This window comes from Calonectris borealis, chromosome 20, assembly GCF_964195595.1.
Source record: "Calonectris borealis chromosome 20, bCalBor7.hap1.2, whole genome shotgun sequence".
Lineage (NCBI taxonomy): Eukaryota > Metazoa > Chordata > Aves > Procellariiformes > Procellariidae > Calonectris > Calonectris borealis.
The window spans coordinates 14,080,321-14,102,536 of record NC_134331.1 but is presented as its reverse complement, the minus strand read 5'-3'; the positions used below and the strand labels follow the sequence as shown (position 1 = coordinate 14,102,536).

Here is a 22,216-nt window from a genome sequence, read left to right as displayed (position 1 = left end):
TGCACAAGACACAAACACTCCCCCCCCCCCAAAAATCCCAAACAAAAAAAAGGCATTTCTGCTGTGTGTTGGACCCAAGCGTGTCCCAGGGAACCCTAATTACATACCGCATCCCCTTGATGCTAGGCGCTGTACAAACGAAGCTGCAGAGCTTGCCTTGGCCCTGTGCAGTCCCTGCTGCCTTTCCCGCAGGCCCAAAGCATCTCTTTACATCCATTTTGCTTGATTTTTACTTTAGCCAACACTCCACAACCTTGGTCGCAAGCAACTGGTCCCGGGCAGTTGGTGCACAGTGTGTTTGGCTCTTTGGGTCTGCCTGAAGACCCCCAGACACCCCAGACACCGGCCAGCGTGCCCAGGCAGCGCTGCCTGCCTGCGGCTGCCCCAGTTCAAGGCAGGTCCCTGTGCTGGGGGAGCAGCAAGGGGGACCCAGACCCCAAAAGCAGCTCAGGGGACACACAGAGAGAGCAAACACCTCCTGCACATTTGGGGTTTTTTTTCCCCCTTCTTTTTTTACCTCAGAAAGCAGTGCCAGCCACCCCCCCTGCCATCGCAAGGCTGAGGCAGCGCCATGGACACCTTCCAGGAGGTGTTCCAGAAGGTGGAGAAGATCGGGGAGGGCACCTACGGCGTGGTGTACAAGGCTCGCAACAAGCGCACGGGGCAGCTGGTGGCCCTCAAGAAGATCCGCTTGGACTCGTGAGTGGGGCAAAGCCCTGGCCCCGGGGGCTGCCATGGCTCAGCCCAGCCCAGCGCCCACCCAGCCCACCATGGCGCCAGGCAGGCCGCCGCCTCAGTGCAGCAGCAACAGGGTGCCGAGGCGAGAGAGGGCAAGGAAGGCGAATGGCTCCTCTGGGGCCGGCAGTGCCATCTGCGGGGAGATGGCCGCCAGCTGAGCCCAGCAGTGCCCCAGCCCCGCCATGGGAGCGAGCAGGGGGCCCCTGAGCCCAGCCCAGTGTCCAAAGTGGTGCGAGAGGCTCAAAAAAGCCTGACATGAGGGAAAACAATGTCTCTATCAGCTAACACAAGCAGCTAGAGCTTGGCCTGGCACTGCCTGGCCCTGGCCCCATGGTCCAGGGCAGGGGGGAGTAGCCGCCATTTTGGGAGGTGGCTTCTCCCTCAGGGGTGTGGTGCCAGGGCCTGGTGAGGCTCAGCCTCCCGGGAGGGCCGACTTCGACCCCTCCAGGATGGGGACTGAGCAGATAAAAGCTTATTACTGTTCCCCCGGGTCGGCCCTGGGCTGTCTCCACAATGAGGGGTGCCAGTGTGGACCAGGGGCCATGGTGGTGGGACTGCACCCCATGGCAGTTCCTCAGGAGGGTGGAAGGAGGCTGCCTGAAGGGCAAAGAGCTTTCATGTCCCCCCACCTCTGAAAAGCGAGGCTTGGGCATTCAAACCATTGCTTCTCCAAATGTGCCCCCGTGTGCTCCCAAACAAGCTCTACCCCACAGCTTGCACTGTCTAGGTCACCCCCTCCCTCTCCTTCCCCATGGCTCCATTTCCCTCTGCCTCCCCCCAGCCCACCCCACACGCAACTCCATCCCAAACCTGGGCGCCCGGTGTGAGAGACCCTCCCCTGGGCAGGCAATGGGGTACAACGGAAGGGAGAAGGGACACAGGACCCTGATGGGCTGCGGGATCCCACCAGGGGACGGGGTGCCGTACAGCCCGTCTCTGCCGCAGGGAGACGGAGGGCGTCCCCAGCACTGCAATCCGAGAAATCTCACTGCTGAAGGAGCTGAAGCACCCCAACATAGTCAGGTAAGACCTGGATGAACCCTCCCCACCAGCATATTGAAAAACTCCTGTTCATCCCCATGGGGAGCTCTGGGCGCAGGCAGCAAGAGAGGCCTTCCAGTCCTTCCCTGACTGCACAGAAGGGAGCAAAATAAACAGAAAATGCAGGAATCACTTGCACTTCCCAGGTTTGCAGCAATGGCCCGCAGCACTGCCACTTTACTCCAGCAACACAGGCTAGTCTAAGCTGCTGCTACCCTATACTAGATGCTGCTTTTATATCTGCCTCTCTCTGCTCCGAAGGACTCACAGAGCAGAGGCATCTGTGGGAGGAGGCATGTTTGCATATGTTTGGGCAGAAGTCTGGAGGAGATCTTCCCACACACTCTATAAGAGACTAACACTCCTGCATAGTATGGATTCCCACACAAAGGTATTGAAGGGAGTGCTTACACTTCTTTTGCAGGCTCCTGGATGTCGTACACAGCCAGAAGAAGCTCTATCTGGTGTTTGAGTATCTGAATCAGGACCTGAAGAAATACATGGACTCATCCCGAACTGGAGAGCTTCCTCTAAGCTTGGTCAAGGTACAATGTGAAAGGAGTGTTAACAGGCAGGGCAGAGAGCATGTGTCCTTGCTGCCTTCTGCTGGGCAGAGCCAGCACTGAGCTGCTCTTACCCAGACTGCATCCGGAAGAGATTCATCCTTGGCTGGAGGCGTTCAACCTCCCAGATCGCAAACATTTCAGCTGGGAAAACCTCCTGGCACTATTGCTCAGCACATTTGTTTCCCAGCTGTTTCCAGGCTCTTCAGCCCATCTCGCTGCAGAACAAACTGCTGTAAGAGGACAACTGAGGGATCTATTGCTAATTGCTTTTGTACAGAGTAATGGATGGGTGAAAGGGACTGCCACTGCTTGGATTGGAGGCTCTCAGTCCCAACGTAGGGTGGGAGCAGTTTGTGTGCATCTCTGAGTAGTGGCCCGCAAGCCTGGTGTCGCCTTATAGCAAGGTCTTTTTTCGCATTCAGGTCTGTAAATGATCCAAAGTGTGTCAGTTCACATGATCCAACCTTCAAAGGGGTTTCATCATGGCCTTCTCTGAAATGTCTTCTCTGCCTAGAACTACCTTTTCCAGCTGCTGCAGGGTGTGAGCTTCTGCCACTCGCACAGAGTCATCCACAGGGACTTGAAACCACAGAACTTGCTCATTAATGAAGCAGGAGCAATCAAGCTGGCTGATTTTGGACTGGCAAGAGCTTTCGGAGTCCCCCTGCGCACATACACTCATGAGGTATTGTTGAGACTCCCTGTCACCTGAGGGTGGGGTATACAATCCATAGTGGGTGAACAACAGCAGCATCACAAGTTACTCATTCATAGCTGAGGCACAGCTGTGCCCTGGCATGTGCTCTTAACCCAGCCCACAGCTAAGGGGTTACCTCGTGCCCCACAAAGCATGCTGACTGCTTCTAGCCTAGCCTGCAAGCTGGGTTCCCACCTTCTCTGCATAGGGTGTATTTATTTGTTCCAGAGTGTCCTATTGAAGAATGATCTGTTAATCCCAATCTTGCTGTCACTAAGGTGTCTGTTAACTCAGCATGGCCTTGGCACACTCTGATTTGTACAGTCACTGCATTACAGATGAGAAGAGACGATCCCATGCCTCTAGTTTCACCCAGGAAAACTAGACAAAGCTTGTTTGTTGGTTCCTTACCAGGTGGTGACTCTGTGGTACCGAGCCCCTGAAATACTGCTGGGATGCAAATACTACTCAACCGCTGTGGATATCTGGAGCATCGGCTGCATCTTTGCAGAAATGGTAGAATGGGTTTAAATAGTCTCTTTAATGAGAAGGAGGATGCAGCTGCAATGGGACGTGGGGAAGGAGGGACAAGATGCAGAACATCTGTGATGCTGTGGTCCCACCCTGTGCTGGGGTGTGTATTATGGAAAGTCCACCCTGAGTGTCAGCTGATCCTTAGCTGTGGGCTCAAAAGGAAATCTCTCACCCTCAGGGGCCTGGCAGAAGGCAAAGCAGCCTCTGTAGTCCGGCTGCAGTTCCAGGGATATGGGAATGTGATGCCTGTCCTTGCAGAAGGGGTAACTTCAGTCTGATTGCTGCAGCATTTTGATCCTGGGAGGAGATGACTCTCTTGCAGATATCCCTGCGGTGGGCGGCAGAGAACTAGCACTTCATAGCACGGCAGAGTGGATCTCTAAGAGGTCCATACTCCACTTTGAAGAGCTCTTGTTATCCCTGCAGTGTAACAACACTATCCCTAGCTCCCAAAGCCCCCGAGCTGCAGATCATCAGAGCCTGGGCAAGGCAGGGAGGGAGCTAGCCTGCAAGAGCGGATGTTAGGGAACCGGAGACAAAGGGGGATAAGGGACTCGCTGAAAGAGGACTGCCTCAGGGGAGCACGGATCCATGGAGAGGAGCTGGAGACAAGCAGACAGACACCCGTGACTTTCCCAGCCACTGCCTGGCAGAATTGCTGCATTGTAACTGCCCTGGTCTGTGCAGTTGTTTGCATCTGCTGGGACAAAGGGTTGCTTGCAGCAGGAAATAGGGCAACACAGCTGATGGAAAGGTGGGAACTGGCTTTTTTTTTCTTTCCCCAGGTGACCAGGAAGGCCCTGTTTCCAGGGGACTCTGAGATCGACCAGCTCTTCCGGATCTTTCGCACCCTGGGCACTCCCACCGAGGCGACCTGGCCTGGGGTGACCCAGCTGCCTGACTACAAGGGGGACTTTCCCCGGTGGGCAAGGAAGGAGATGAAGGAAATTGTTCCCAACCTAGATCGAGATGGTAGAGACTTACTGGTGGTGAGTGAGGGCTCAGAACAAGACCCAGGACAGACAGGACCTTTTCAAACTGGGCAAAGAATAGGGATATTTGGGACTGATCTACCCAGGAGTGCATTAGCTGATCTGGCTCTAATGCTCATCTCTGCCATTGCAGAAACACCGAATCATCGAATAGGGCTCAGCATGGCTCTGAAGTGGGGCTGTCAGTGCAGGTTCCTCTAGGAAACCACTACATTGAGGGTCAAGAAACCCCTCTAGTGTAACCCCCACAGTAACTTCAGCCGTGGGTTACTCCCGAAGCCCAGAGAGGGGAAAAGGCAGGACCAACATCTGTATCTGGGCCCAGCTGCATGCAGGTGCAATCGATCATTTGTTTTTTAAAAGCCTAAATCTGCTGGGTTTTTCCTCTTGGCAGCAGTTGCTCCTGTATGATCCCAGCACACGCATCTCAGCCAAGGCAGCCCTCAATCACCAGTATTTCTTCTGGAGAAGCCCTCAGAGCCCTGAAGAGCGATGTGCGCTGCAGAGACACTGCAGATGAGAAGACACAGCTCTCCCCAGGCGCTGGCACCTGCGGGTAGCGATGCAGATCTGGTGTTGGGCACTTAGCAGGGGGCTGGCTGGGACCCAGGGTCTCGCTTCTCCTGAGGAGCCTAGAGGGGGACATTCTGGCATTTAGAGACTCTCAGCCTGTTGCTGGGGGACAGTTTGTCTAGATTACAGCCAGCAGAGCTGTTTTGAAGAGGTCATGTGCAAAAGGGCGGGGGGTATTTATCAGCATAAAACACTGAAACGTAGATGAGAGCATCTTTCAGAGGTTTGTCCTTGCATTAGTCAGCGAGCTAAGGTGACACAGGGAGATTTCTGCCTCTCCAGCACTGGAGCATCCCAGGCCTGCCGGTGGCAGTTTCTGACACCAGGGCGTGCTGGAGCTCCACTTTGGGAAGGGGAGCGCCTTTCTGCTCAGCCCTTCGCTGCTGTTACCAGACTGGGCTTGTCAGCACGAGACAAGCTGTTTAACAGAGCTGACATTCTGCTGTTTCACAAGCTGAAGAGCACTATCAGGTGTCTTAATTTGTGCCTTAGCTGGGACCGAGAAGCCAAAAGATTCCAGTTAGCATAAAGCACTTGTTGCATATGGCTGGAAAGAGTAAACAACTTCCCATCATCAGTCCAGATGTAATGCTGTTTCCTTCGCTTTATTGTCTTGGAAATGTTTTTGCTGTTCAAATGTTTGGTGTGGTTTTAACATCTTCATTTTTTTTCTTTCAGTACTTCAAAAAATAAAGGCTTGTTATTTGTTCTGAAACTTTGGTGTTTATTGTTTGGTGCAGCCCATCGGGCTGGTGACGCAGGACAGTCTGGCTGGTCCTTTTTGCCACAGAGCTCTTCTCCCTTCATCTCCGGCACTCTTCTTTTATCCTTTCTAGCTCAAATCCTTGGCAGATGCAGAGATGTGCTCTCGATTCTGTGGTAGAACGAGGGGCTGATAGTTCTGCAGCCCGGTGCTCTCTCGGTATGGTAAGGTGGGCTTGCTTTCCATCAGAGGTTGCCACAAACAGTTCAGAGTTATATTCTACTTACTTAAATACTGAAAAGACAGATTTTTAACTTAGGGAAGCCAAACTTCTGCACTCCTGTTTTGCATGCATGTGCACACATGTGCCCTCGTAGTAACTATGAACCTAAGAACTGATCTCAGCACAAGCTGACAGCTCTCCAAAGCCATCCCGTTCCTAGAGACTCATGACAGATAAACAAGGCAGTAAAGGAGAGAGGCGGCTGCACACAGCTGTGGCACAAACCTCCCTCCCCACCTACAAGATACCAGAGCATTTGCACAGGGGAGAGAAACCTTTAGACTCCCGCCTGAAAACGCCCCTCTCAGCCCAAGACCTGCCTATCTAAAGCCAAGCTCTGTTGTCCTTTGGCTTCCTCCATCGTTCATTCCTTCTCCCCACCCAACGAAAGGCAGCAGGTGGCTCTGCTTAATTCCTGACATCAAAAAGACCTTTGTCATCCCTGCTGTAGCAGCCACACCTCCTGACAGATCCCCGACAGTGAAACCCTGGGACCTGTTGCTCACCTCCCTCCGGGCCCTGCCACGCCGCTGGGCTGTGCTTCCCCTGCAGGTTTAGAAGCCACCAGGACCTGGGGAGCTCGCTCGTCTGTGCAATTTGCACAAATTAGGGTTTTTGGGGTGTGTGGAGGTTGCTTTGCTTTTGAAGCTGTTGTTAGGAGTCATGCTGGAGTGGCTGCCTGGAAAAAGCTGACCTGCTCGTGTTGGGGAGGGATGGTTTTCTGATTAAGCAGGGGAGAGCAGGCAGCCGGGCTCACACAGCAGCCTCGAGAGCCGTGTGGCAGGAAAATTGAAGCCCTGCTGTGCTCCTGCAGCATTTCATGGCCTCTGTGTGATAACACACAGCTCGCAGGGCCATGTTTCTGAGACACGGGTGAATTCTGCTACAGGAATCACTTCCCTGCCTTTGCATACATGTTTTAAAGTCAATTCATTTTGTACAGACAATGCTCCATTGTTTGCTCTCTGCAAACAAATGCTCGTGTTGTACCAGGCAAATTGTTTGCAGAAGAGTTGTTTTCTTTTTAAAAAGACCTGCATTAAGAAATAAATACCAAGGACATTCATCCAGTCCAGAAACAAATAAAAGTACTACAGCTCATCTAGCCCAACAAAATGAAGCAACAAGCTGAATGTCAAACATTTATGACCCAACCCCACTGCTAGCAAAGGGAACCAACAACAGATGTGTCGAAATAACCGCTCTGGGAAAGCCACGATGCAGGGCCATCACCCTGTACCCGAGCAGGGAGAAAAGCACTACCTGGCTCCTCCAAGCAACTCGCAACCCTGCCAGGCAGCTGGGCTCTGGGGGAGCCCCATGGCTGTGTGGTGCTTCCCATGGACGCAGCAAGAGGACATGATGCGAGCTGCTTTCTGCAGATGAGGACCACTTGTTAGCAAAGAAAAGGATTTTTTAGTGTTGTGGGGTTTTTTTTTTCAGAAACAAAAGGCAGACCAGCCTTCGAGGGAGACTGCTCAGCCAGCCAGACTGCTCAGCCGCCTGATCGTCTCTTAACACCTTCACCCAGCCCTAGGTAAATACCTCCCACCACGCAGTTAGGGAGCATTTTATCCAAAATGATTAACTGACTGCCTAATTACCAGAACTCCAGGTTCCTTAGTTACAGAGCATTCCCCAAAACTATTTAATCAGTGCTTCAGGAAAGAGTCACCACGTGAACATCATACTGCTTTAAAAACAAGCACGGTTTTATCTCATCTGCAAGGGGAGCAGCCTTGACGAAGGCAGCCCTACAGCCCAGCACCCTGCCCCATGGAGCCGGGCGAGGGGGAGGCTCACAGCAAACTCACCTGCCGGGCAGAGCCAAGCTGCCGAACAGGCAACAGCCCCGTTGCTGATGGGTCCTCCCTGCTCTCAGCCGAGGGAGCAAAGCCAACGCACAGCCAGGCTGCTCCCAGCAGCTTTGAAGAGCTGGGACCTGAGGGCTGCTGAGAACCGCACTGGTCCAGGGCTCCTTGGCTGCACTGGGACGTGATCCTCACCTGGCTGTGCTCCTGTGCTCCGAGGGCTGTTGGGCTTGCCCTGGCAGGAGGCCAGGCCAGGGTTTCTCTCCTGATGTGTCCCTTGGTCCACCACAGCCCAGCTCCAGCCCTTGCTGCTGGTCCAGACCAGCCGGGAGGGGGATGCACAGTGCCCCATGTGCCAGCAGTGCTCTTCCAAGAGGAAACAGGCTGGGAACGTGTGCTCTAGGGTGTGTGGAACAGTTTTACCCATTGTAAACCAACAAATCGCCCCATATTGATCATGGCAGCTGAGATGGCCACAGGCACCAGCCATAGGCCTGACAACAAACACAGACCCTGCAGAGCCTGGGCAGATCTTGGACTGGAAACTTGGTGTTTCCATAGCTGGACTCAGATTGTTAACGCTGAGCACCACCTACCAGCAGGAAGGTAACGGGACCTGTGATTGTGCTGAGCTTGCCAGCATGGGAAATAGAGGCCATGCTGCTGCTCTGATGGGTGAGAGAGGGAGAAAAGCTCTATCCTTATGGATTATTTTGGGGTTCTTGGATCTCCCAAGCCGCAGCAGCTAAAAGAGCCCTTGAGAGAGGGGGAAGAGCAGCTCACGTCCATAGAAGGTAATTTTTCTCATCCCACAAAGCCAGGGGACTCTCCAGAACAGGGTAGAGACCAGGGAAGAACATTTCATCTCTCATCTCAACAGGGACATGTGGGAGTTAGGACTTGCTCATTTCAGCAAGGGCTGAGCACTGGAAGTGACACAGAGGAGTGAAAGCTTGCCTAAAGAAATAGCAAGTGCAGATTTTCAGGTAGTGCTGGGTGGATCCTGCAGCCAAGGCCAAGGGCTGTAGAAAGCAGTTTCACATCACCATTGACTGCAAGCATCATCAATCTGCGACTGGAGGTCACCCCTTCCCTTGCAACATCTGCCTCTGTACAGGTACAGGACAAGCCCCCAAAATCATCTACTCAACAGGGTTCGGTTTGGTTTTCCTGGGGTTTGGCTTCCTCTGCCAGCAGCTCAGTGAAGCGACCCGAGCCATTGTACAGCCAACACCACCCCTGCTCTGCAGCCAGAGGCACCGGGGACAGGCAGCTGGAGGAGGCAGGGGCGCTGCTCCATTCGGCAGCTGCCTGCACTTGACTGGATCAAACATAACACGGAACCGCACCCCTTGGCAATAAAGTCCCTCTTTCAGAGGTGTCCAAATGACAAGGGAGCAAGGTCCCATTGGTTTTCAGTTTCAAAGGCAAACATAACAAAATCTTTAAAAACATGGACTGACATGCAGAAGGAAATGGAGGGGGTTCAGTGCTGTGAGATCAGGGCGAGCAAGAGTCTGCAACCGCTTTGTAGATTGGGCTGCAGAGCATAGGGTTGCACGGGGGGAGGACTAGCCATGCCTTTGGCCACTTTGCAGCCTCAGCCTGCAGAGATGACACAGCCACAGAGATGCACTTTCTATGTTTATTGCATGCAGAAGAATGACCCAACCGGAAAACACTCTGGCTCTCCCCCCTTTCTGGGCATAACCACGTTTTACCTACAGTGGAGTTCTCACAATCAACCCCCCTTTGCCGTCACAGCAGCACCCGGGGGACTGCGGGGACCCCTGTGTGTCAGACCCCTACTCGCTCACGATCACGCTTTCTTCCTCGCAAGCCCAAGCTGCGTTGGGAAGCAGAGATAGCTAAGATAGAAGAGTATGCAGCCCTAAATGCTAGACGCTCCGTTCCTGTGATCACTGCTGCCTCCGTGGGGAGAAGTCTTTTAAGGGATGAACTCCTGAAGGAACCAGATCCAGTACACGCCTGGAGCCCTTCAGTGCCTGAACCGGGAGAGCTTGGGGGAACGGCTCGCCTGGTGGTACCGCTGATAGCCCTCGGACGTGGCTGGGAGCAGCAGGAGGCTGCTCAGCAAATCCTTCTGGCAGAGAGCCATGGCCTCCTTGTAATTTATCTTCTCTTTAGTGATGGGGTCAATGAGATCTTTTTCATAGTTGGACTCATCCTGGAGCCTGTTGGCCAGGTCACCTGTTATCATCCCTGTCTGGGCAGCTTCCAGCACGGGGATGCGACCAGTTTTCTTGGGATCGATGAGTCCTCCAGTTAGATGCTGGACCTCCAGATAGGGGAAAGCGCTGTCCTTGGTCATCCATCCCTTCTGCACTGCTTCCCCCACAGACAGCCTTCGCTTGGTCACCGGGTCCTCAATCCCTGTGAAAGCTTTCTGGGCATTGAGCAGTCTCTGCATGTAGGTCCTGTCAATTAGCCCCCTCTCGATCGCCTTGTGGACCGAGAAACGGTCCCGAGAAATGAGGTCTATGATGCCCCCCGTGGCAGCCTGGGCTTCCAAGAGCTTCTGAGCCGTCATGGGATCAAGCAGCTTCTTTGCAACCGCAGTCTTGACGTTGTACTTGGTGTCAGTGGTGGTGTCGTACACCCCGGCGATGGGGGATGTGTCATCACAGAAGCCCTTCTGCGAAGCTGGGGGGAAGAAGCTTTGGGTTTGGTGGGTGGTGGGTGATGAGAGCGGGGATTTGGAGATGATGGAGCCAATAGAGAGGGATGGGGGCGGCTTGGATTCCCCAGCCACCAGCAAGGCGAATTCGGAGATGGGAATCTTGCCATCCCGGTACAGCTGGTACTCCTCCTTTGTGATCCTCCTCAACCTTAGCGCATCATCGATGGAGTACTGCTTCCCACTTTTCTTGTCAAGTAGAACTGAGACTTCCCCGTTTGGGCCCAGGGTGGTGACTTCCTCCCAGTCACACTCCAGCTCTTGCAGCTGGATGTACTGGCCTCTGTCTATGATACCTCTCTTATAGGCCTCATAAGGTGACATATCCTTCCCTGTCTCAGGGTCCAATATAGAGATCTTGGTGGAGAGGTTCGTCTCTCTCATCTGGGTCTCATGATTGATTTCTTCCCGATTGACCCGTGACTGGAGATCTCGAATGAACCTCTCCTTGTTGTAGATCTGGTCCTTCTCCCTAAGGATGTCTGCCTCCAGCAGGGAAAACTCATGTTCCAGTTGCTTCTTCTTCTGCCTGTCATTCTCAGTCCGTTGGTTGAGCAGTTTGGACTCCTCCCGAAGGAAGAGGACTTTCTGCTGCTTCTGCCTCTCCAGCTCCCGCAGTTCACTCTCCAAGTTGGCTCTCTCCTGGATGGCCAGGTTCCTGGCTTTCTGCAGCTCCGTCTCTTCGCGAGCCCACGTCCTCTTCATGCCTTCAGCTCTCTCGACCTTCTCCCTGAGCCGCCGTACCTCCTCTTCTGCCTTTTGCTTGGCCCCTCTCTCCCTGTTCAGCAGCTCCCAGATGCGTGCACGTTCACTCTCCAACGCTCGGTCCTTTTCCACTCGAATTACCTCCTTGTAGATGGTCTTCTCCTGGGATTTTGTTTTCTGCAGGACATCAACTTGCATCTGCAGGTTCTTGCATTCTCTCTGCAAGTTCAGCACCTCCATCTTCTCACGGTCCAGCTCCAGGCGTAGGTTGCTGGCAGACTGTTCAAGGACTGGATCCTTCTCCAACTTGACCACTTCTTCCATAATGATCTTTTCTTGCACTGGGGCTGGGCTCTCCTCCAGCTCCTTTATTCTCAACGTAGTTTGCCTCATCTCCTTTTCCAGTGCAAGCCTCTTGCTTCGATCCTCCTGAAAGTTGAGCAACTTCTCTTGCTCTTCCACCAGTGCACGAACCTGTTGCACATCACGTTCCAGACGACGCCTGTTGCTCACCTCCTCGTCCAGACTGCGGCTCAGCCTGTTGTGCTCATCTCGGAGCTTTGGATCCTTTTGAGTCAGTATCACCTCTTGGACAACTACCTTTTCCTCTGGCTTTCGCCTCTCCAGTAGCATGTATTTATTCTGCAAGTCATAGATTGCATCCTCTGCAGCTCTCCTCTTTTGAGACATGTTACGCACCTCTTGACGGAGGCGATCAGCTTCTTTTTCCAAGAGTGGATCATTCTCATATCGGATGACTTCCTTGTTGACCAGCTTGGTTTCCACCTTGGATCTCTCCCTCTTCCATTCATCCCTTTCACCCTGCAGCCTAATGAGCTGCTCTTGGGTCCTGCCATTTGTGTTCACTAGTTCATTGAGCTGTTGTTTCAGCCTGCCAATTTCTCTAAGAATCTCTGGACTCTTCTCATGTTTTACCACCTCCTCTATAACCTCCTTAAGCTCAACCACTGGTTTCTGTGACCTGAGGACATTGAGCTCTGCTAATGCCTCTTCCACTTCACTGTCAATCTTTGTCCTTTTCAAAGTAACTTCCTGCAGCTCCCTTTTCAGGTGTGCAATTTGCTGCTCCGTTTCAGGATCCACCAGGAAAATCTCATTGACCCTCTCTTTAACCTCTATCCGTGGTTTTTGCTTCTCTGCAATACTGTACTGGCTCTGCAGCTCTCCCAGCTCACCTGTAAGCATCAAGTTCTTGCTCCTCTCTTCTTCAATCAGAGTTTTAAGCTTGGAAGATTCTCTCAGTAACTCTGGGTCCTGCTCTACCTGCTTTACCTCCTTAACAATAATTTTGGGTTCTGCTGTTTCAATTAGTCTTTCCACTTCCTCAATCTTGTTCTTCACCTTCTCTATTGCTTCTTCTGCAGACTTCCTCTTGAAGGATTCCTCATCAATTTGTAGCTGCAGGGTCCTAACAGACTTCAGCATTTCTGGGTTTTTCTCCAGTTTGATCAGCTCCTTCACCACCACTTTCTCTCGGATATTGGGCTGCTTTCGCTCCAGCATGTGTAGCTCTCTCTTACGCTGCTCAAGTTCAGAAGCAGCGGCCAAGCTTTCCTCCTGGAGACATTTGATCTCCTGGCGAAGACTGGCTGCTTGGCTATCCAGGCTTGGATCTTTCTCAATTTTTGTGATCTCTTTGGTGAGGAGTTGGGCAGGAATGACCTTCTTCTCGCTCTCCATCTGGGCAAGCTTCTGGCTCATCACTTCAATGTCTTCTTGGAGGCTCTGCCTCTTTTTGCCTTCCTCTTCAATCTGCTGCGCCATCTTAGATAGGTTGCTCTCCACCTGTGGGTCTCTGTAATATTCTATCACCTCCTTTTCCTCCACTCTTTCAATGGGCTTCTGAGTCTTCAACATTAGCAGCTTGTTTCTGTGTTCCTCCAGGTCCTCTTCGATCTTGGCCACTTTCCTCCTTTCCTCCTCCAGCTGTGACTTCAACCCCTCAGATTCCCTGCTTGTTGTGGCTTTGTTTTCAGATTGCTGGGTTTGCTCATGTACAGCTTCAATGTCCTCATGCACTTCCTTCTGCAAGGGAAGAACAAAAAAGAATTAAAAAAAAAAAAAAAAGTCACTCTCTGAATGTGGCGCAGAGGCCTTTTCCATGACAAGGCATGGTAGAAGACAGAACTGGTACAGAAACCCCAGGGAGCCTCCAGATAAGGCTGCTTGTAAGCGGCAAATGAGGACACATTCCCCCATCTCAAGCAACGGACTTGGTGTGCCTTCCCCTTGTCAGGGGGGTGCTGCGGCAGCCCACAAAGGCGCTTTGTGCCACCTTGCTGTATCTGCAGCTGAGGGAGGGTAACACGGCCGGCCCCTGCTGCACAGCTGGTTCATGGTAGCATCACAGAGCTCTCCAGCTTAATCTCTTGTCCTTCCTGAGCACGCTGAATGAAAGCCATCCAGACCGGAGACCTTTCCTACAGGTGAATCAAGCCCTAGAAAGGCATAGAAGTCCTATTGCTTTGAATTGTTTCCAGAAGGTTGTGAGCACTACATTCCAACCACATCCACAGACAAATCTAGAATTCTCAGCCTGTGAACATTGATTAGATATAGCTGAGAACAGGACTTAAGAGCCCTAATTCAAATATTTTTTCCTAGCATAAACTACAGCTTCAGTAAACAGTTGAGGGCCCACAGAGGTGATGAATGTCACAACCTAAGATCAGTGTCAGTGAAACTGTGGTTACTCGTGGTCTTTTTCTCACAGGAGTTTCCATTCCTGTCCTTCCTCATACCTGGATGTGGAGATCCAGGGAGGGGTGGGGGGATCCCAGGCTCAGCAGATTGCTGACAACTTTGTAAAGACCATTTCAAACCCCAATCTAGAGTACCCCAATCTTGCCATGAGCCGTTAGCTGGTACCTTCTCAACAATCTTCTTGGCAAACTCCAGCCGGCTGAGCTGCTGTTTATTTTCTGCTGCCAGCTCCATGTAGAGCTTGGTTACATCATTTTCCTGAAAAAGAAACAGCAGTGAGAGCCTTGCCCCCTCACCCTGACACAGCTCTGTTGGACGGCACACTCTCCCACCCTTCCTTTCACCTGGATGCACTTTGTGTGCTGCACTATTCCAGGGATTATTGTCTTCACATCTGAGTCCCTAGAGAGACACAGAGTCTAAGGACTCGTGTAGGAGATCCTGCCCCCTTTATGTGAATGCCTGTTAGATGCCTGCTAGCCTACACAGGGCCCAGACTTCCAAATTCACCTTGGGCCACACATGAATGGCAGTTGGCAAATAGCCCAAGGTGATGCAGGAGAACTGCGGTGTAACTGGGAAGAGCACACAGGAGCTGTGGCTCAGCCCTGTCCCCACACACCTACCCTGTAAGTTCTATCCTCACGCACAATATGGTAAGGAGGCATCATCAGCAATCCCAACCAAAGGTGCCAGGCACCCCCCGAATTCTGCTTCTCATGTGCTGCTTTGCCCCGTAGACAAAGAGATCCCTGATGCCATTTGTCCTTGGGACTAGGACCACGATCAGCTGTGGCCGTAAGAGTGGATTAAGGCCTTGCAGAGGACATGGGGCTTGGGTAAGGAGCTAGACAACAGTTTCTATGCCTTCACCTTAAGATTTTACCTGGGTCTGGATGCTTTCTTGTAGGGGGGTCACACGCAGTCTCTTTGCAGCAAAGTCAGTCAGGGTAGGGTCCAGAGAAGAGCTGTATTTGCCTGCTTGGAGTTCATAGTCCTGTTCAGAGCAGAAACAGAAGAATCAGTTGGGATCTCTTGGGTGAGATGCTAAGGGAGTGCTACATGGGAAAACCCAGCCATACATTGAGCGTGGACTGCATGTTCCGGGATAGTCTGACCACTGCGTTCTTCTCGGGCTCCTTGCTTTCGATCTCCTCCACCAGCCTCTGCAAGAGACACACATGATGTTACGGACAGGTTGAAATACAGCAATGCAGTAACACCCCTGCAGCCAGGAGCAGTAGCTCAGCCTAGTACTGGAGGGAATGGTGGGAACAGGAAGACATTTAGGAAGAGTCTCTGGGGCTTTAGAGGATGTCAGCAGCACTCTCACTTGCCCAGGACCTGCCACACTGATTTATCACGCATGAGGTAAATGCCAGCCAACACAGAGACCTCCAGATCTCATCATCTGAGCTAGTCAGCTTAGGATCTGCTCAAGGAGAGAAAGGTGCAGGACCCAGATGCAACATCTCAGCCCAAGGTGCAATTTTTCAGGATCTGGATGTGTCCTCTCCGTGGAGAGTGACTAGCACAGATGAGGACACCAGCACTGTAGATGAACGCAGCGGGGCAAGATACTTCATCTGTGGGCTGCAATCCATTGTCTCCTCGTTCTAGTTCATTCACTGTGACGGGTGGAGCACACAGCTAGGAGCTGGTTGGTACTATTTTGCATACCGTTCACAAGCAAATTCCCCACCTGTAACGTTACAGGTTATGACGCTTGCCCTGGGACACACCTTCTGTGCCTGCAGCTTGTACTTGATCTGGCTTGGCCCATCGGTGGTCTTCACTTGGTGCTTGGGTAGGTTGTTCATCCAGAACATCAGGTTCTCATTGGAGTTTTGGAACTGCTGGTAGGTGAGGCTGATATTTCTGAGGGTCTTCTCTCTGCACAGCACAAAGGTGAACAGGAACATTGAGGGCAAGAGCAAAGATTCATGTGCAAGCTCCTAAAAAGACACTATGGTGAGACTGTCACCACAGCAAACACCAAGATAACAAAAACAAGGGGGTGATAACTGGTCCCTGAGTGGGGAGCACAACTCTGTGCACACCAGGTTTGCTACTGCAGCATGAACACAACTTGGGAGATGAGAGAAGGAAAAAGGCAGGCAACCAGCAGGAATGCCTGTGGGAAGTGTTAAGCAGCAGGGTCTCTCTGGGTAGGGTCACTGGGTGAAGCAGAGGCCAGCAGTCAGATACTTAAGACTGCCTTCTCACAGGAGTCTTTGTCTGGAAACTCAAAGCTTGTGCTGTGCATAGGAGGGTGGCAGCTACACAGCAGGACAGACCTGGTCCTCAGTATTATAGAATAGTGGTCAAGATCAGGGTCCTGCAATGAAGAACATACTCTTGGGACTCTGGCTAATGCTGGTCCACATTAGCTAAGAGGAGCAGAGATGATGCCATAGTTCCTCACCGCTGATCCAGCTGGTCTGCCACGGCATGGTAGCGATCATTGAGGAGCTGCACCTCTCGCTTCTGCCGGGGCAGGTCAGGGCAGTACTCCTGGAAGTTGTTCTGCACGGCACTGCAGCTGTGCTCAGCATCCTTGAGCCCCCGGTTCAGCTTCAGCACACAGTCCTCTTGGGCCACCACGTCCCGCTTCATCTTCTGCAGGGGAAAAAAGACACCTCCAGGTTTGCATCAGTCGACGCACCAACTAGAAATACCCTCCTAACGCTGTTACTAACTGTGCAGCACCTGGGGGCCAGTCAGGCTCTCCAGGATAGACATGCAACGTGGAAGAGATGGAGCAGTGAGACCTGTTCAGTGAAGAAGGTGGGAAGCAAGGTGGGTTGGACGGTGCATGGAGCAGAAGGGAGAAGTTTTGGGGAAGGCAAAAAAGGGTCACTGTGAGTGCTGATGATGGGGCAGGGAGTTGGGAGCAGAAAAGAATAGGGATGGGTGTGAGGTAGAGCAACAAAGGTTAGATGCTAAGGGGTTCATCATGTATTTTAGGGACCCCAAAGGTAACCTGAGAGGAACAGAGCTTTTTGCTAGCCAGTGAGTGCAGGTCAGCCTGCAAGACCAACATAAAGCCTTCAAGGAACAAGTCCTTAGAAGGGCTTCATTGCTGGCTCCTCAAGGTCTCAAATAAGCACAGTCCAGCTCTCCCCACCATTGCTACCTGAGCTCAGAGGTCTCCCTTCCTTAACAAAGAGCCTGATGTTCCCCTACCTGCAGATCGTTGGCCCGATCCTGCAGGGCATTGGGGGATGCAGGAATGATGCTATCCTGAGCCAGCTTGGCCTCAAACGTGCTGACAATCTTGTCTGTGTTCTCAATCTGAGTCTCCAGGTTCAGGGCAGCCTTGGCCCTGGGTAAGGGAAAAACGACAGGACAAGGTTAGCTACAGAAGACCCCATTCTTCTCCTTTTCTCTCTGATTTTGCATGTTTAAGCTTATTTAACATCGGAGCTTCTGCAGCACGGCAGAGAACAAACAATATGCACTCACAACCCTGCTGTGCTGCCCCGAAGTCAGATATGTTGCATTTCACTGCACACAGCAGAGCTGGAACACACGCCCATTGTGGTGGACTTCCCACAGCGGGGGGATCTGACCACAGATTACATACAGGACCTCTTTCAGAGGTGCCTTTGATGATGGATGGGAGGTTTCCAACCCGCACTGGGCTGGATGGACCTCAACCAACGCCCGTACAGACCAAAAGCATTTTCTCTCGTGCTTCTGTGTTGACACCTCTGTGCAAGGACTTCCTCCCCTCATCCCCATCAGGCCTTGCCATCATCACTCACTTCTCGTTGTACAGGCTGGAGAGCATATTGACATCATTGTATTTGCTCCTGAGGGCATTCAACGTGACAGGGAGCTGGGAAGCCGCGGTGCTGGTGGGTTTCTTGGAAAGGTAGCCCTCACACTCCTTCTGCAAGGCATCCTTGGCTGCCCCCAGGCTCTCAAGTTTCTTTGTTGTTTCCTGGCACAGCAGAGGGGAGCAGAGTCACCCCACACAGTCATAACAGTGCTCTTGCGAAAACGTGTCTCCCTCGGGGGCAGATTTTGCTGCGGGGCTAAGGGTGCGGCAGCCCTCCCATAAGTGTCGGGCCTTGGGGCACAGCCCCATCCAGACTGTGGCTGTCTGGCAATGGCAGGGTGTGGGAAAGAGATCAAGACAGACAAAGATGGAGTCCATCCCTCCGCCAGGGCCGGATAAATAACCCACAGATGAAGATGTAACAAGCTGAACTACTACAGACCCAGACCTTATCCCAGAGGAAAGGAGGGGGGCCCCAGGGCACTGCCTCTTTTCCTGTGCCCCTCACATCCACCAGCCTGTGCTCGCATCAGGTGAGCCAAACCTGGTCCTTGGATTAACGCCCTCTATCCCGTTATCTTTTACGCTACAGACTTGGGAGTGACGGGTGACAGCATCCCCACGACAAGGCTGAGGACTCCCCAAGACTGGCGCCTGGCCCACAGCTCTGAAACGAATGGACCACCTTGCTACAGAGCTGAGCCAAGGGAAGAGCCTGTGTTTCTCTAGGGTTTGGCTTAACCGGTCCCGGTTCAAGGGCTCAAGCCGGCCTGAAACCCTTGCAACTGCAGCACAGGCTTCTCCTTTGAAGCACCGGCTGTCGTCTCCTGTGTAATTCCTATGTCAGTTCTGTTTTGGGCCAAGGACACAGCGCTACCAAACTCATCCTGCTCCCACCTGCCCGCAGCAGCACCCACCTGCTGGTGTTTGATCCTCCTGGCAAGGTCATCTGTGGGGTCACTGTAGCTCACTGGAGACCTCACTCGGTTCAAGACCTCCTTCTCTATCTGGACCAGGTCCATGCCAACACGATCGAGGCTACCGAGAAGCTGGTCAGCTTGGGGATCATCCTGGACTACAGGGGGGCTCCTGGACAGAGCTGCAGTGAGACACAGCTTAGGTTAAGCCCCATTTCTCATCTGCCATGCCAGCCTTGGTGCACGGCCCTTTCCCTGAGCTGTCCCAAACATGGTCCCTAAAGCCCCAACTCCCTCTCATGACAGCCCTGCTGCAAAGCTCTGTCCTTTGTGTTTTGCCAGCTCTGAAGCACACAGGCTTCTCCTGGGCATGGAGTTGTGATGCAACCATAAACAATTCAGTTAACAGTTCTAATCCGCAGAGCGTCACGCACACGTGTGTGCCAACCCATGGCAAAGGCTTAGGACAATGGTTTTAGCTCTGCCCTGGCCAGCCAGAGCTCAAGTCCGAAGGAGGGACAGAGACAGCCATGTGCTGCCATGCAGACACATCCCTGCTCAGCTTCACTGGGAGCTTTTTGCACTGCAGCTGTGGGAGTAACACAGCTAGTCAGGGGTCAGGATTTAGCCATGGCTGCCTGCTTATTCCACAGCCCCCAGCTAGGGAAGAGAACCGGGAGGAACTCGGATCCCAAAGAAGGTTTAATTAAGGCTTCTGGATAGCCACATCCCCCTGCAACCCTAAATACTCTGCAACTGTTGATGGAGCTGGAGGTGAATCTCAGAGGTTTGAGAAGGGCAAGGGTTTAAATGAATTGCCCGAGATCACGCGGTGAGTCCTTGGCAGCACCAGGAGTCAGGTTATCCCATGGGCTGCTCTTGTCCATAGAGCAGAAGGCATCCTCAGGTACGCCCACCCGCAGGTACCTCTGCCTGCCCAGGTGGGTGCTCTGCTCCCAGCCAGGTCTGGGAGCTCTGCAAGGGAGGTGCATGGGCTTGCTTTGGAGAGGGCTTGACTAACCAGTTGACATACCCTGCTGGCTGGGTTGAACCTGCTCCTTGTGGCTGCGTCTCAGGGTGCTCTGAACCGCCGCTCGCTTCTGCTTCACCGTGTTCAGTTCGCCTTCCAGCCTGCGAGCAGAGAGGAGCAGCATCAGCCAGGAGGACGGGAAACCGCTGCGCTGAGCAAGCCTCGACAGAGCCCGGCCCAGGAGCAGCTTCGTGCCTCTGCCAGGGAAGGTGTTCCCAAAGGCAGGGAAGGTGTTCCCAAAGGCAGGGGCAGGCTGGGAGCCTGCAGCCTGTTGTAACTCGGAGATGTCCCTTAGGAAAGGGGACAGCAGCAAGAGCAGCCAGTTGGTTCGAGCAGCTGGTTTCTCACAATGGAGCCAGTGTTCCCCAACTCTCACCAGATGCTAATAAAGCTGGAAATTTATTTCATATCACTGCAGCGCTTCACAGGAAGCAAGTACAGGTAGCTGCTTCTGTGGCTGCAGCCCTGGAAACACCAACTCTTATTCGTAAGGATGGTTCCCTTCTAATGAAACTAGAACTGGGATCAGCAGGAGCTGGAAGGACCAAAAAAGTCTCTGCGTGGGAGAAGACTGATGGAACTAGGAGGAGGGGTCTTTGAAGGACCAGGCTAGTTCCCATCCCTGCTATGGACTGCTCCAACTAAACACCGTGCTCTAAAACCAGTAAGTCCCAGCTTGCCTGGCTGTCGTCAGACGAGGGCTGTCCCTCTGCAGGGACATGCAGAGGGACTGAATGCTGGAACAGGCTGGGAAATAAAACAAAGACAAATATGTTGCATGTAGGAAGGGAAGCCAACACTGGGAAATGAAACAAGCTGCCAGGTGTGGCCTGAAAAGGGGAAGAGTTTTCCAGGCAACGCCTGCAAGAGCTGTTATCCAGGAGGACGTTGCTAACTTTTTCTTTTCTGTTTTAAAACACACATGAAAGGCATAAATCCAAAGGATTCAGCAATGTGGGATGTGTGAAGAGGAGTATGCACTCAGACAGAGCAACACAATGAAGTAATCCCACCCGCGTGACCGGGGCTCCCATCACAGACGTGCCCAAGTAACTCTGAGTCTGGGCTGTGGGCCTTTCCACAGCCCTTGAGCAGCGCTGATTTATCCAAGCACCTGGGGACATGATTAAAAAGGTATTGCCGAAGCTGCCTGCACCACCGCCCCGTCCTGTGGGAACCACGGAAGCTGGCTGAGCAAACAGCAGTAGACTACACGGTGGTTCAAGGAACGTTTCTCAGTCTCCAGCTGGGGCTGGCTGAGAGGAGATACCACAGATAACTCTGTCCTGTTTGGCAAGTCCCAAGCTCCAGACTGATTCTGCAATGAATTTAGTCAAACCTATGCGAGTCACATGTTTGGGTGAAGAAATCAAGCCTGACTGCCAGAAAACTTTGACAGCAAGGTCCGTGCAGCGTGCAGTGCTGTCGAGGAATGGCAGGAACCTGGACGAGATACTTGGGTGCAGGGAACAATCCCTCCCTAGGAGGGATTTTGTACTAGACAGTCAAGAGGTCTGTTCCCAGCTGCTATTTCCCTGCAGTTGAGGCAGTCGTGCTGGCTATGACTTAAGAGCAAGTCTGATCATCTCTCTGGGTCAAGCTTTCCACTGCAGACTCACCTATTGACCTTGTCTATGGACTCGGGGTCTGGAGAAGGGATGGAGAAGCAAGCAGAAGGTGCCTCCTGGACCACACCAGTGCTGCTCTGCACCACCCACATCTCTGGGTTGCTGTTGTCCTTCAGAGTGTACTTGTCACCTCTTGTCAGCTGCACCTGGGACAAAGACACAAAATCCAGTGAAAGGCTTGGCTTTCCGGCACTAGGCCAGTTCCTCCCACCACGGAGCCAAGATCTGGAGCAACCAAAGAAGAATCCAGTTGCCTGCCTCTTCTGAGGGTACTGCTAGTCAAGCCCTCACCTCCCCAGCATCCCAGTCACAGAGGGTGTCCAAGGTGAGGGGCTGGGAGGGACGCATCCTGCGCAGTTTCAGTGGGCTGATCTCTTTGCTCCTTCTCTTCAGGTCAGCGATGCTCTTCTCTGCCTGCTTCACCGCCTTCTCCTCGTTCTAGACAAAACAGGGAAGACAATGGTTGTGACCAGGTTTGGATGAGAAAGAATGGGGGGTCACACTACAGCGGGTATGCTGGGGTCAGTTGTCCATCCTTGTGTGGTCACTGCTGGGATGGAGTCAGAAGTGTCTCCATTCTTGACCCCTCCATGTCCCTTCTTCCCCTTTTCATTATCAACGCTCTCCTCGGTTTCCTTTGCTCACAGCAGATCTGCCCTTGAAGGCATAGCCTGAGTTAACCTTAGGTGATCCCACACTGTCATATTAAACCTCCTGGAGAAGTTTTTTTTCTCAGAAATGGAACAGAGACCTGCCAAGAGATGGCCGCATTCCAGCGTCAGAAGGTACCAA

The 22,216-nt window shown here is 52.7% G+C and overlaps 2 protein-coding genes across 3 annotated transcripts in view; one reads left to right on the top strand and one right to left on the bottom strand.

The window, feature by feature from the left end:
* The first annotated feature begins 540 nt into the window (after nucleotides 1–540).
* On the top strand, nucleotides 541–5,856 carry CDK3 (cyclin dependent kinase 3). The gene is made up of 7 exons (XM_075169944.1): nucleotides 541–699; nucleotides 1,684–1,761; nucleotides 2,204–2,324; nucleotides 2,860–3,030; nucleotides 3,457–3,558; nucleotides 4,362–4,565; nucleotides 4,963–5,856. Exons 1-7 carry the CDS (start codon nucleotides 572–574, stop codon nucleotides 5,086–5,088), a joined length of 930 nt encoding a protein of 309 aa, XP_075026045.1. The 5' UTR covers nucleotides 541–571; the 3' UTR covers nucleotides 5,089–5,856.
* Nucleotides 5,857–9,569: 3,713 nt separating this feature from the next.
* LOC142091095 (signal recognition particle subunit SRP68-like) overlaps nucleotides 9,570–22,216 on the bottom strand; it is a 50,865-nt gene continuing 38,218 nt past the window's right edge. For both annotated transcript variants that reach the window (XM_075169940.1, XM_075169942.1), the window contains 12 exons: nucleotides 21,716–21,862; nucleotides 21,416–21,570; nucleotides 19,800–19,897; nucleotides 18,767–18,948; nucleotides 17,833–18,011; nucleotides 17,252–17,390; nucleotides 16,491–16,684; nucleotides 15,808–15,958; nucleotides 15,148–15,231; nucleotides 14,952–15,062; nucleotides 14,231–14,323; nucleotides 9,570–13,387 (listed from right to left, as the gene is read on the bottom strand). In XM_075169940.1, the coding sequence (XP_075026041.1) occupies nucleotides 9,938–13,387; nucleotides 14,231–14,323; nucleotides 14,952–15,062; nucleotides 15,148–15,231; nucleotides 15,808–15,958; nucleotides 16,491–16,684; nucleotides 17,252–17,390; nucleotides 17,833–18,011; nucleotides 18,767–18,948; nucleotides 19,800–19,897; nucleotides 21,416–21,570; nucleotides 21,716–21,862 (4,983 nt within the window). In that variant the 3' untranslated portion in view covers nucleotides 9,570–9,937. The remainder of the gene's footprint in view (nucleotides 13,388–14,230; nucleotides 14,324–14,951; nucleotides 15,063–15,147; nucleotides 15,232–15,807; nucleotides 15,959–16,490; nucleotides 16,685–17,251; nucleotides 17,391–17,832; nucleotides 18,012–18,766; nucleotides 18,949–19,799; nucleotides 19,898–21,415; nucleotides 21,571–21,715; nucleotides 21,863–22,216) is intronic.

What these genes read in the sequence shown, in the direction of transcription:
- CDK3 (XM_075169944.1), top strand. Translation starts at nt 572, where the DNA reads ATGGACACCTTCCAGGAGGTGTTCCAGAAGGTGGAGAAGATCGGGGAG. An exon ending in AAGCACCCCAACATAGTCAG is followed by an intron (nt 1,762 to 2,203) that starts GTAAGACCTGGA and finishes CTTCTTTTGCAG; the next exon opens with GCTCCTGGATGTCGTACACA. An exon ending in TTCCTCTAAGCTTGGTCAAG is followed by an intron (nt 2,325 to 2,859) that starts GTACAATGTGAA and finishes TTCTCTGCCTAG; the next exon opens with AACTACCTTTTCCAGCTGCT.